Consider the following 13,449-nt stretch of genomic DNA (forward strand, 5'->3'; position numbering starts at 1 on the left):
GTACAAATTCATGGACTGTAAGTCAACATTTAATGTGTTTTTTTGCCCTATGTTTGTGTTCCTTGTATGGTTGGACAGCCCAGCCACACTGACACTTATTAGTGTTAGCTTCTTATTTTTTAATGAATGTACTCGGAGGCTTTTTTTAAACTTGTTTTCTTATCGTTGGTTTTAACCAATCATTTGCTTTTTGATTTGCGTTTCTTTGCCAGTTGTTTTTACGATTAGGGATGATTAGTTGTCCAGAAAATACCTCCCCCCCCCCCCCCACACACACACGCCTTCATTAGACAGTAAGCCATGAGCACGTGGCTCATGCCGCCGACGCCCCTTTTCAATCCCTGCAGCATCCCAGTAGGAAGGGACTCACAGGTAAAATCTTTATTGGACAGAGTTGTATCTTCTCCCGTTGGCTGAGAAATTATTCAGAATGACTCGTCCTCCCTTAAAAAGGTATTAGCTAACAGTAAGCAGCATCAACAAACTGGAAAAATCTTGAAATAAACATCCGACTTTCATTAAAAACAAAAAAACTACAATAGACATATTTGTAGGCTGTAGTTAAATACCTGTTTGCAACAAAGACCGAGCTCAGAGAATGTTTGGGCCCAAATCTCATCTACTGCGGCAAAATAAACAATCTCTCTGATCAATAAGTGGCGGCCTGTGATAAATATCCTACTTTCTCCTTCCCACAGCCCCTTTTCAGCAGCAGAAATAATGTTATTCATATTCGCAGGCACCTTCTCCATTCTATGCTGCCTCATCCCTGGGTCACCAGGTCGAGGCTCGGGCTTTACATCTGCATGTGTAGACTCTGCACCTGAAGCACATCAGCCATAAACGTGATGTTGGTAGGTAATCTACATTTCTAGGCAGAGGGTCACACTGTGCTTTGGACAGATGTACCTCGTTAGGACTCCAGCAGCAGCTCTCGTGTCCCGTCCATATTGTAAGGCATACCCTGATGTGACCCTTGACACTTTTATAAAGCGATAAGAGCGGACTGGGTATTAAGGACCGTGCCTGATAATGTTACCCTGAGTTTCACTCAAGAGTTAGCTCTGTTACTACGCTGAGTTAGACAAACGCGCCATTTGTTGACCACATGAATGACAGCTCCTAGGACCAATTTTATAGAAGCCCTTATACTGTCGTTATGATTACCTACATTAAATTGATGAGGTTTAATTAATTGGTGTCAGGCAGCTTGGATAAAAGTGCTCCTAACTCTTGACCTCTCGCCTAAAGAAACGTGGTACTGAGGCTGCCGGGCATGAACCGAGTGAATGACGTCATAGGAGAAATACACATCCTGGAACCCTTACTGCTGCTGATTGTTGATGTTGCAAAAGAGGTTAAGAGGGCAAACCTTTTGAGTCTCACCAGATGGCTCCTTTGAGGAAAGCCTGACAACACCTTGAACCGCACTGCCCTAACAATCTGACATGAAAACAGTGCAGCCCGAGTCCTTATCCAGCTGTATCACCAGTACATCGATCCTGGTCCAAAAAAATATTTACAATAGTCTGGGAATGTTCCTGTCTTTCCACTAGGCTACTATTCCAACAGAGGCTTTCTGGCTTAACTTGTCACACTCCTATCACGAAAATAATAGATAATATACAAGACAATTGCTGCAAGCAGAACTTCAGTCTACCCTTGCCATGCGTAAAGCTGCCCTACTTTGGTCGAGGTTCACCCCTGGATTCCTCGGACCTACTTAGCTGTGGTTTCATGATATCTGCCCACCTTATGTAAAATGTACAAATGTAACCTCTAATGGTCAATCACCAATATTGTAGAGACTCCAAACAAGCCATAACAGTTCTTTCCATCTTATATTCGGTTTGTGATTTGATGCGTTTTCCTTTCTCAGGTACATTAATGAGGAGGAATCATGTCCGCTCTGAAGTTCTCTCCTTCTCACGCTGCTCTCACCCTTCTTTCTCAGGCACACCGAGCATTTTACACTTGATCACTCCAGGATCTCATCAGGAATTACTGTAGTTGTTCAGTGCGGCACGCTTTCGAGAATCGTGATGCTTCACATGAAGAACTCATTTGCAGTCCTGCACTCATCTGCAAGTTCTGTTAATGAAGAGAATTCGCTTTTTATCTAAAAATATACCAGAGACACAGAACTTCTGAGGTCTCTTTTAAACCTAGTCCAAGAGTGAGCCAGCAAGAACCCACCAACTGTAAATTACCTCAAGGGATGAACTGTATAAACCCTTCTACCCAGATTATATATAAAACCCGCAGCACCCTGACCTTCACCAACATGGGCCACCGGCCCCCTTTCACTGCAGGCTCTCTTCTTCAACCTTGACCTCTTCTCATCCCTCCAGCATCAAATGCATTAATGACATAACAGGGTTCAGTGCAGGCTGACACCAGAACCTTCAGCACGACACCGATCTCCCAGGGGTCTGTCATAACAGCTGGACCAGGGATTACAGAGAAACCCTCCAGTGACATACCCCCTGTCTGGCAAGCAGGACATTACCACATAGAGAGGCACAGACACGAACTGCACCAATACCCGCTGAGAGTCAGCAGTTCACTAATACTAAACTTATCACCCTCACCGGGGTTTACACAGATTCCTATACTGCTTATGCAGGGTTTTGTGCACTGCCTATCCCCATCTAAAGTTAGGGCTTGTGAGATGCTCTTTAAGTGCTGCAAAATTGTGGGATTGGTAGCAGATATGGAATGAGAGTCAGGGGCCTACAGTGGAGGGTGTAAGCCAGCACTTAATTTGAGCCGGTGGGGCCCACCAGCACGCATTTTTGGGGACCAGCATTTATTTTTCTTCACCACACTTGGATTCAGAGCAAGAAAACGAAGGAGGGACAAAGCAGGCATGAAAAAGAATCTCCAAGAGTGAGACAAAGAGGCAAGGAGTGTCTGGAGGTTGGTGAAATAGGTATGAGGTGGAATCAAGACTATGCTACCTTGGAATTTGCCAATCCTATCATTTACCGGCGCCGGCTGCGGGCTCCTATGCAAACCTTCGGGCCCAGGCTCTTATTCTTTCATAAATTAAGTAAGCAGGATGTTGTGTGAAATTTACCAGGATGGCCAGAAAGCTGGGAAAATGCCAAATGGGGACAGTAGCCTACTTATGCAAACCTCAAGGCATACCTTAGACTAACCCAAAGACAAGATGTATGCATTCTGAGCTGCTACATGTGAACATATGAACTCTGTTGATTATACGTTTTCGCTTCATTTTGCTCCCTATCAGCGGTTTCCGAGCCACACACAGGGCATGAGCCGGTAATCCAGTCTGCATAGAGGGACTGTGAGTGATGTTCACCTCAAAGATCACAAGACTGCAGAAAAAAAAGCTGACCAAGAAAAAGCAAGAGATGCCTTGTTGGCGCATACAGTACCTGTCAATTTAATCAGACTGTCTAAAGGTTTTAGTCTTAAATATACTTATGTTTTATGTCCGCCTGAGACAAAGCACTGAGCTCAAGGTTGAGGTCATGAACATTAAATACGGCTAAAGTGGTATTATGCACCCTTTATGCCCTGACCATATCTCAAGGTTGATGCCTTTTCACACCCCACACTGGGCTGTTGTTTTCTGCTGAGTGTAATAGTAAGTGTTCTCTGCTGCTGACACTGCCTTAGTGACCCCTAAAGCCAAGGCAAGCCAGGAGTAGCAATCTTATAGTACTGGCTACAAAAAGTGACGGTCCCTTCTAAAATCCTTGAAGGAGGGGGCCCTGGAAGTGGAAACCTGCTTTCTTGAAGATGTTTATTTAAGCATCAGTCCGTTTTCAACAAGCACGTGGGCTCTTGAACGCCAGCGACAAATATGCTATTATTCACTTATTTTACTTGTTCAAAAAGTTATATTACAACCTATAACATAAAGGGCCACATGTATCAACATTTGTAATAGTGATTACCTAATTGAGATTTTCTGCAAATTGCATTTAGGTAATCGCTATTACAAATGTATGAATCTCCAAGAGTTTCATGTAGCGATTTTTAGGGGGTCGCAAATCGACCTAACTCTTTAATATTAATGAGGTAGCTCGATTTGCGACCTCCTAGGAATCGATAAAATCACGGGGATGGTGGCCTGCTGGGGTCATCGGACCACCATGTCTGTGATTGCTTTTAAATAATGCAATTTTTTTTTTAATGCAGCCCGTTTTCCTTTAAGGAAAATGCGTTGAATTTGAAAAAAGAAAAATTTAAAGTAGAACCACTGCCTCCTCTTAAGAAAAGAAAAGTTTTTGCCACCATTCCCAAAGGACTCCCAAAACATGCACCTTCCAAATACCAAATCGCAAACCCTTTTTACTGGGTTACTGAATCCCAAAATATGGTTTGATACATGTAAAAAGCATTTGTTGCGTTCACAAACTGGTCGATTCTGAGAATTGGCCCATTTGCGAATGCAAAAATTCTTGATACATGTGGCCTATATCATTTATATTTATCAGTGGATTTTTTTTTCACTGCAGATGCTGACCATGCAGCACCCTGTAGACAAACTAACCAGTTATAAGATATGCTGTTGCAGAAAATAAGACTGACAAGGGCTCCCCTTCCTTGTAGGCTTTGACATTGTGCCTCGATCTTGCCACAGAACACCCAGTAGTGGCTGGCAGGGAACGAGGGTGGAGTGGCAGAAGAAAGGGGGGGGGTTAGCTTTGGGGGCATAATAAAAAGAAAATATCACTTACCTCTTCCACCGGCCGTCTCTCCTTCCTTCTCCGGAGTCCAGGAAGCACCCAGACTCAAGATAGCTAATCACAGCCCTGCAATGTAGCATTGTGATTATTCTGAGCGCCGTGGATCAGCACTCAGATGGGGACTGGGAGCCGGGGCATGTTCCCCAACAGGCTGTGTAATGCAGCCTGTAACATGCAAAGTGCTCAGGAATGTTTGGCTGGTCCCGACGGCCGAACCAAGCAGTCGTGTTCACTTGGAGTGTGCAAACCACTCCTCTCCCTGCGCCTGCAGCCCCACCCCGCCCTAACCCAGCCCCAAACTTGCGAAAAATAAAATGGTAATAACTGTGTTATTGTCATTTTATTTTACTTGCCCAAAGAGTAATGGGGCAATGCTCCTCCGCCCTAGCAGTGGAGCCGCCCCTGAAAACACCCCATGTCTTTTATTCTTTGCTCTTCCTGTAAGAGCCCCAGAGGCTCTTTCTATCAGTCAGAATGAGGAAGCCTTACTGCTGTCACTTACCAAGGGCGGTGCCGGCCAGGGCCAGGGAGCAGAGCAGAGCCAGGAGAGTCATGGTGCAGTGAGAGCTTCACTCAGGAATGTGTGACCCAATGGGATGAGCTGCCCCTATATAAGGGCGCTGAGCTCCAGCGAGGTGATGTGATTAATAGAGGTTTTATCTTGTTGACCTCATATTACACACATTGTCCCTTCTCCCGTGGAAAGGTAAACAACGTGAGTGGTCCAACTGGGATTAAGGAGCGTGTACGAGCAGCAGGTGGGCTTGAGAAGAACAGTGGCCATTTTTCTTAATCTATTGATTGCTGATTTGGCATTGGTACTGCACCAACTTTTTATTTTTTCTGTAGCAGGAACTGCTGATGGTTAATCGGAATGGTTATTAGAGAGGCATGTCTGGGGCTTACATGGTAGGAACTCTATCAAATGTGAAAAACCTGTAAGGAGAAACCCACAGGTCTTCTACCATGGTTTGAGCAAGGGATTCGTTGCTTCTGGACTCCATTAGCCAATCACAGTCTCTCTTATTCCAAGCTGCTTATGAATGGAGACACTGTGGAAAGAGAGGCTCGTCCATTGAGGGCTGGCGTCTCGCGGCCACTGATGGCAGCTCTGCGGTCATGCTACGGTAATGCTGAGCTGAAGGAATGCTCAGCAGCGATATTCAGTCATAATTATTGTCCTCTTAGGTCTCACTTTTAATGTGTACATTAAACTCAGAAAACATCTATAATTTCTGAAGGAACAGTTAGAGTAGCATCTCTTGTTAAGTTTCTACATCCGTGACATTTTCCTCATGCATATTAGTGTCTCCTTTTTTGCTGACAGCATTTATCCCGGCTGCGTCCTGGCACACCACCTTGTATTCGTTCACAGTGTGGTATTCTCAAGCTTTTTTGAAGTATGTTTAACAGGGGACTTCTTGCAGTGTTTTTAGAGACCTTTCTTGTGTGAAGTTACTGACAGGGACATTGCCTGAGCGATCTTTGAAGGTGGAGTTAAGGTTTCTTCTTAGGAGTCATTGTTGAACCAGGAGCTTTTCGCTTCCACATTTAGGGGCGTATTTACTGCAAAGTGGCAGAGCGCGGCGTTAGCTTCCTTGGCTAAAGCGCTGCACTCCTCCATTTCAGAAACGCAGGGCTTCACCATATTTTCAACAATATGGTGCAGCCCTGCATTCCCCCTGCGCTGATGCTAAATTTCACTGCCTCTCGCCAACGCAGGCACCTTGCACCATAGTGCATGGGTGTCTGCATTGAGGAGACATTATTGCACATAAACAGTCTTCAAATGGCGTTTTGTTATTTGTATGTGTGCTGCTTAATGCAGAACGCATAGAAGTTGCAAACGGCATTTTTTTAAATTGTTTATGTGCAGGCAGGGACACCTTCCTGCTCATAAACAATCAATGGCGTTTTGCTGTTTCTGTGTGCTGTACAATGCATCACACATAGAAACAGCAAAAAAGAGGAGCAATAAATAATTTTTCCTTGTGTTGCCAGTTTCCCTGGTCTTAAGTTTGGCTCTACCTCCTACTTATGGCACCCTTGTAAATTGGGGGCAGCATCCAAATCAATGGGTGTTGCGGTGGTACATCCACCACAACAGCCATTGCCCTCCCCTTTCACGCTGAGGGTGGCGTGAAAGGGTGCTTTATTTACAGGGCAGCATTAACCCATATTAAGTGGGGTCTAGATATCCAGCTCAACCAAAATTGGCTCCAGAGTGCATGATCTAGAAAGAACGCTCAATTCGAGAACGGAGGACCAGGAGGAGCTCTGGCACCACATGACAGCACTTGAAGAACAAAATGTGGAGCTCCAAATCAAGCAGGAGGATTTGGAGAACAGAAGCTGGCAGAACAGCCTCCGTATCAAGGGAGTCCCACAGTGCGCGGAAGGGCAAGACGTCCTGACCTACACAGCGGACCTCCTCCAGACAATCTGATGAGATGACCACGCTTCGCCTCCTACACTGGACAGAGCTCACGAGTGGCGCCTCCATATGGGAATACAAACCTGGTCCCTGACATCTTGACCCGGGTACTCTTCTACACAGTGAAGGAGGCAATACTTTGTGCATCCAGGAACAGCACCAACCTTGCTTTTGATGGCCACCATATCCAAATCTCCCAGGATCTCCCCCCAATCACCTTGCGACGGCGCAGAGACTTCAGCTGAAACAGATACATTGAGAGACTTGAACATTAAATACCAGTGGACCATCCTTTTGCCTTGATCTTCCAGTGAGAGGGCAAACGCAGATCACTGAGGTCATTCAAGGAGGCTCTCCAACTGCTTCAACTTACCCTTGACCCCCGGCCTTCCACCCTGATGCTGTGGATGCTGGGCCTAGAACCCCTCTTCGCCCAGAGTGGTCAATGGTACCACCCCCCTGAAAAAGAGTTTGTGGGGCAAGCAAGTTGTTTCAACAGACTAAACAGGACATCATTCACCACCTGAAATCTATGGAGGCATCACAATCTTCAGATCGGCTGGGACCACTGTCCACTCCTTCTTCCCCCGCTGTGTCCTGAACTGGGGATGTGGGTCCCTGACATTGGTTGTGCTTTTTAGGGGTGGAGGGATACACGCCTCCTTCTTTGAGTTCCCGCCACTTGTATTAGATATAGACTCTTGAAGATGCTAGATATTGCCCTTGGAGACGAAATCCTCTGTTATACTTCTCCAATCTAAGATGTGCGACCCTGGCAAGATATGGGAGCGGGGGGCCCTGAACTTTCTCTTCGGGGGGCCTGTGCTTCCCCTTTAGTGGAGAAGCGCGGTTCAATGGTTAGAGCGGCAGACCCTGATGCTCTTGGACTCAATCTCCCCGGACCTGATAATTCTCACCTCAGTGCCTAGTCTAATCATGGGTCCCACTCTGTGACTCTGGGCAATAGCTTGCTTATTCTCCACAACGGCCCCAGCAGCGCTTGGATGCCTGGCTTTACCTTGGGGGTGCCCAGGAGTGGACATCTCACAGGAAAGCCAGGAAGGGTTCCACAGCGGTATAAATACAGTGCTACGAGACCTCTGGGTAGAAGGTGCTATATAAATACAAACACATTTACATTTAGCAACAGTATGGTGGATCGGCCGCAGGAGGACGAGCGGCAGCTACTGTTACATTTTTGCTGGCACACCCCGCCATTCCCTATAGTCCCAAAGAGGAGTGACTTCCTCAGAGTTGCCCTGGTGTGTACCTCTGGGCCGCTCACAGACTGAAATGCACTACATTGGCCCCGTTGGCCTTATGTCCGCTTAGTTTGTTGTTCTTTTCTCATTCTCCTCTCTCTTCCTTCTTCTCCCTTTCTCTGGCTACCTGGCGGAGCAAAGGCGCAATGTAATCCCCTGTCCTTCCTGCATCTGCACCATCGGACACTGGGATGGGGCTACTCTACTACTTGGTGAGTGAAGCACAACTATCTTTCTGCCCCCTTCTATACCAGACAACAACGCCAATCAAGCCGGGGTTCACCAGGGATAGGAGTGGCAGAATGTAAACTTACTTCGCGCACCTTTTTGTGTGTTGCTAGCAATGGCTCAACTTAAATGTCTGTCCCTCAATGTGAACAGACTTAATGCCCCCAATAAGCGAAGGCAGGCATGGCGTTATCTCCTTGCTCATGACCCAGACGTCATTCTTTCTCCAAGAAACTCACCTCTTGTGAACTGATACACAGCGCATAACACACCCTAGGTACTCTAGTCAGTTCTGGGAATCTGCACCAACTGAAACACCAGGGTGGCTATTCTTCTTAAAGTGGGAAGCCATGTGTCAGCTACTCGGGTGCTGAGTGATAAGGAGGGACGTTACCTAAAGCTTACAACACTCATCCACGGTAGGGCACACACAATGCTTAATGTTTATGCTCCTAACCTTGCCCAAGATACATATATTAGGAACTTACTTAAGGAATTGGTTTCCCAAGAGACAGACCCCACCCATCTTGGGGGCAATCTTAATCTGGTCTGGGCCTGCTTGGATTGTACCACACCCTCTTTCCAAGGCACTCAAACAGGACTTTGAAGCCTTGGGCATGGTAGACGCGTGGCGTTACAAAGAACCAGGGACAAAGGATTTCACATTTTACTCTCATGTTCATCAATCTTACTCTCAGATCGATTATTTCTTTCTCTCCCAGTCTCTCATTCACTCACTAGACTCCGCCGCGATCTCTGATATATCTGTCTCGGACCATGCCCACTAGGAAATCACGCTGATGGGTATGGGCAGGAGTCCTTGCTATGTCCCTTGATGGAGACTTCCCCCGCACGTTTTGCGGGATCAGGTTGACATGGCAGAAATACGTCAGGTGATCTAGGCCTATTTTGCAGCAAATGACCTCCCGGAAACTAATGGTCAGGTGGTCTTATGGGACGCGCTTAAATCAACCATTCGAGGCTTTATTACCTCGATCTCCATTGCCCGTACGCGAAAATCCCACCTGGTTGAAATTAACCTGTCTCGGAATATAAAACTGTTGGAAAAGACAGGGGCATATTGCACCCTCTAGACAGAATCAGAAGAGATTGGCCTCGCTTCTGGGTCAACCACGGGCTAATCGAGTCAACAAGGCAGAACACTCCCTCCTTGCTTTGAAGCAGAAGTTTTGTAATGGAGGTGACAAGGTGGGCTCCCTACTGGTGCGCTGTCTCCGTTTGCAGGTTTCCCAGAACCATATCGCCATGGTTGAGATCGCGGGCGGGAAATGGGAAAACTCAGAGACAGACAAGCAACAAGCGTTTAGTTCTTTCTTTTCCTCTCTCTATGAGCAAGGCAAAATCAATTAAGACGTAATAGATCCCTTCCTGGCCTCCTGTCCTTGGACGCCGTTGGATCCCTCCCATGTCAAGCAATTAGAAGATCCTATCATTATAGAAGAACTTCAAAAGGCATTGAAAAGTTTCCCTCTAGGCAATTCTCCTGGCCCGATGGCCTCACACTCCCCTTTTATCGCCTTTTCTTTCCAGAGCTGCAGGCCCGTTGCTACGGCTATTCAGCTCCTTTGCAGACACACTGAATGTGACTCCTACTATGGCAGGAGCCGAAACAGGTCTTATACCCAAGCCGGAGAAGGACCCAACCTCCTGTGCTTCTTACCGCCCTATTTCTTTGCTTAATGTTGATGTTAAATTATATATACCAAAATCCTAGCTCAGCGACTGGCTCAGTTTCTACCTGGTCTGATTGAACCGGACCAAGCGGCTTCATAACATGAACTGCAAGGGGAAGACAATATTAGGCGAGTGGACCACTTGGTGGAGAAGGTCCACCGTTGCAATATTCCTGCATTTTTTTATCTCCTTAGATGCAGAGAAGGGTCTCCTTACCCCACCTTTTACAATCCACTGGGGAACCAGCCAGGGGTGCCCTCTGTCACCTTTACCTTTTTGCTTTGGCTATGGAGTCCCTGGCGATAGCAGTGTGCCAGTCGGTTGAAATTATAGGCATTCCATTTGGGAGGGATGCGCACAAGATGTTCTCTTCACAGATGACTTACTCTTGACTCTTACTGACCCAGAGAGCTCCCTTCCAGTGCTGCTTATTCTGCTCTCTCAATTCGAGTGGATATTGGGGCTTAAAATCAATTTTACCAAATCTCAGGCGCTCAACCTCACACTTTCTCCGCAGGTATTTCGGAGCTCAGTGGCAGTATTCCTTTTCAGTGGGTCCCCCCATCAATTCGCTACCTGGGTCTTAACGTCACGGCAACGTTGTTGCACAAAGTGTCCAGGGAAGACATGGCTTGGCAGTTCGGGCTGGACTGTTCCCATGAGGCACAGGGTCAAGAATGTTTTGCCATTGTGCAACATTCCCTCCATCATCTTGTGTGTTTTGCTGTTCACCCTATGTGGGAAGGGTATGCCCAGACGTGGGTCCCGTGCTCACTAAACCACTGGAGTCAGGCTATCCTGTCTGAAGGCGGCTGATAGCCAGAAACCGGTCGTAGGATGCTTTATTCCGGTCCAGGGAAGACATGGCTTGGCAGTTCGGGCTGGACTGTTCCCATGAGGCACAGTGTCAAGACTGATTTGCATATGCCCATGTCTGAACTGGGGTGGCTTGGTGAGCAAAATAACGATGGATTAAATCCAGATCTGTGACTGGGGGTGAATATTTTGCCATTGTGCAACATTCCGTCCATCATCTTGTGTGTTTTGCTGTTCACCCTATGTGGGAAGGGTATGCCCAGAGGTGGGTCCCGTGCTCAGTAAACCACTGGAGTCAGGCTATCCTGTCTGAAGGCGGCTGATAGCCAGAAACCGGTCGTAGGATGCTTTATTCCGGTCCAGGGAAGACATGGCTTGGCAGTTCGGGCTGGACTGTTCCCATGAGGCACAGGGTCAAGACTGATTTGCATATGCCCATGTCTGAACTGGGGTGGCTTGGTGAGCAAAATAACGATGGATTAAACCCAGATCTGTGACTGGGGGTGAATATTTTGCCATTGTGCAACATTCCGTCCATCATCTTGTGTGTTTTGCTGTTCACCCTATGTGGGAAGGTATGCCCAGAGGTGGGTACCATGCTCACTCAGCCACTGGAGTCAAGCTATCCAGGCTGAAGACGGCTGATAGCCAGAAACAGGTCCTATGATGCTTGATTTCGGTCCAGGGAAGACATGGCTTGGCAGTTCGGTCTGAACTGTTCCCATGAGGCACAGGGTCAAGACTGATTTGCATATGGCCATGTCTGAACTGGGGTGGCTTGGTGAGCAAAATAACAATGGATTAAACCCAGATCTGTGACTGGGGGTGAATATTTTGCCATTGTGCAACATTCCGTCCATCATCTTGTGTGTTTTGATATTGGAGTTCACAGCCTTGAAGTTAAAACAACAGATCATGACTTTGATGAGGGTCAGTAGGAAGAGCCAATAGAGGTCCTTTGGCACAGGGTCATCCAGTCATAGGTTCTAATGCACTTGAGGAGTCTTGCTGCCCTGTAGAGAAGACTGTTTAAAGGAAGCAGATGAGTGTCGAGAACGTCAGTGAAGTGGGCACAGCCTATCTTCAAGTGGAAAAGGACTAGAACAAGCTGTTTAAGAACATTTAATACAATGTTTTTTAATTTGCAAACATAATTCAGAAACTAGGTAACAATGATAAATTGTGCATTTCGGGCCAAGGACCAAGGTATGATAAAAAAAATGATACAATCGTTGTACATTTGAGTCAGTTCAATCATAATCAATATTCTATTAGGGATGACAGTTCATACAATACATTAATTGGAATTCAGCCTGTTTCTAACACAGTTAATAAAATTACCAACCCTTCCACCCCACCCCTCAATCCCTGCCTCCTACCAGTTTCAGTAAAAGGCCACCACCCATGCCATCCCAAAGCATCCTTCATTCATGTCCAACTAAGTTCAGGTTTCGTCTGGGTGTCATTCAGAAAGTAGGGTATCATCAGGGGAATCGGTGTTGGTCTCTTTCAGAGATTCCACTAAGGCGTCCCAAGCCCTGGCTTTATCTATCGTGCTGCAACCCTTCTTCACTTCTTGGAACAAAGCTGCGCTTTTCTATCCGGTCCATAGAATGAGAACCTCCCTCAATTTCTTCACGTGGGGAGGGGGTTCCTGGCTGATTTTCCTGGCATCCTAATCGCTCGCTTTGGGAGTATGAGGGATAATTATACAAATTTAGTAGTCACTTGTGTTTAGCCGGTCGTGGGAAATCCCCCAACAGGCACGGTAGCAGGGCACATGGCATCACCCAGCTAACCAGGCCCAGGGATAGTGCCTGATCAAAAGGTATATGGTACTTGGGTATGATTACATTGGCAATGACAGACCTCTGTAAGTCCCTAGTAGATAATAGGGCCAGGAGGTTCAAACTACCTCTAAGTCCCTAGTATGTAATAGGACAGGGAGGTTTAGAGGCCAGCAGATTTCCTGCACTTGCATGTGTGCGCTGCTGTGGGCCCTCTGTCACTCCTAAAGGTAATCCTGCCTTGCAGGGAAGTTTAGCTATGGTAAGTTCATCGAATACAATAGTATATAATAGGGCCAGTGGGTTCAAACTACCTGTAAGTCACTAGTATATCATAGGGTCTGGAGGTTTAGAGGCCCAGCAGAATTCCTGGAATTCCTGCACTTGCATGTGTGCACTGCTGGATGACTGCTGTAATTTTAAAGACAGCCTTGCTTTGCAGACTTTCTTTAAAAGTAAACTGTATTCAAATTCGATTTTGGTGATGTGAGCATTTGGAAAGTGAT

At 46.7% G+C, this 13,449-nt stretch overlaps 1 protein-coding gene across 1 annotated transcript in view; it reads right to left on the bottom strand.

The window, feature by feature from the left end:
- Positions 1-5,364, bottom strand: part of LOC147716691 (chymotrypsinogen 2-like) — a 70,429-nt gene extending 65,065 nt beyond the window's left edge. Inside the window, exon 1 of the mRNA XM_086923646.1 lies at positions 5,224-5,364. Coding sequence (XP_086779772.1) covers positions 5,224-5,275 — 52 coding nt within the window. The 5' untranslated portion in view covers positions 5,276-5,364. The remainder of the gene's footprint in view (positions 1-5,223) is intronic.
- Positions 5,365-13,449: the final 8,085 nt, after the last annotated feature.

The sequence above is a fragment of the Lissotriton vulgaris genome, chromosome 5 (genome assembly GCF_964263255.1).
Source record: "Lissotriton vulgaris chromosome 5, aLisVul1.2, whole genome shotgun sequence".
Taxonomy (NCBI): domain Eukaryota; kingdom Metazoa; phylum Chordata; class Amphibia; order Caudata; family Salamandridae; genus Lissotriton; species Lissotriton vulgaris.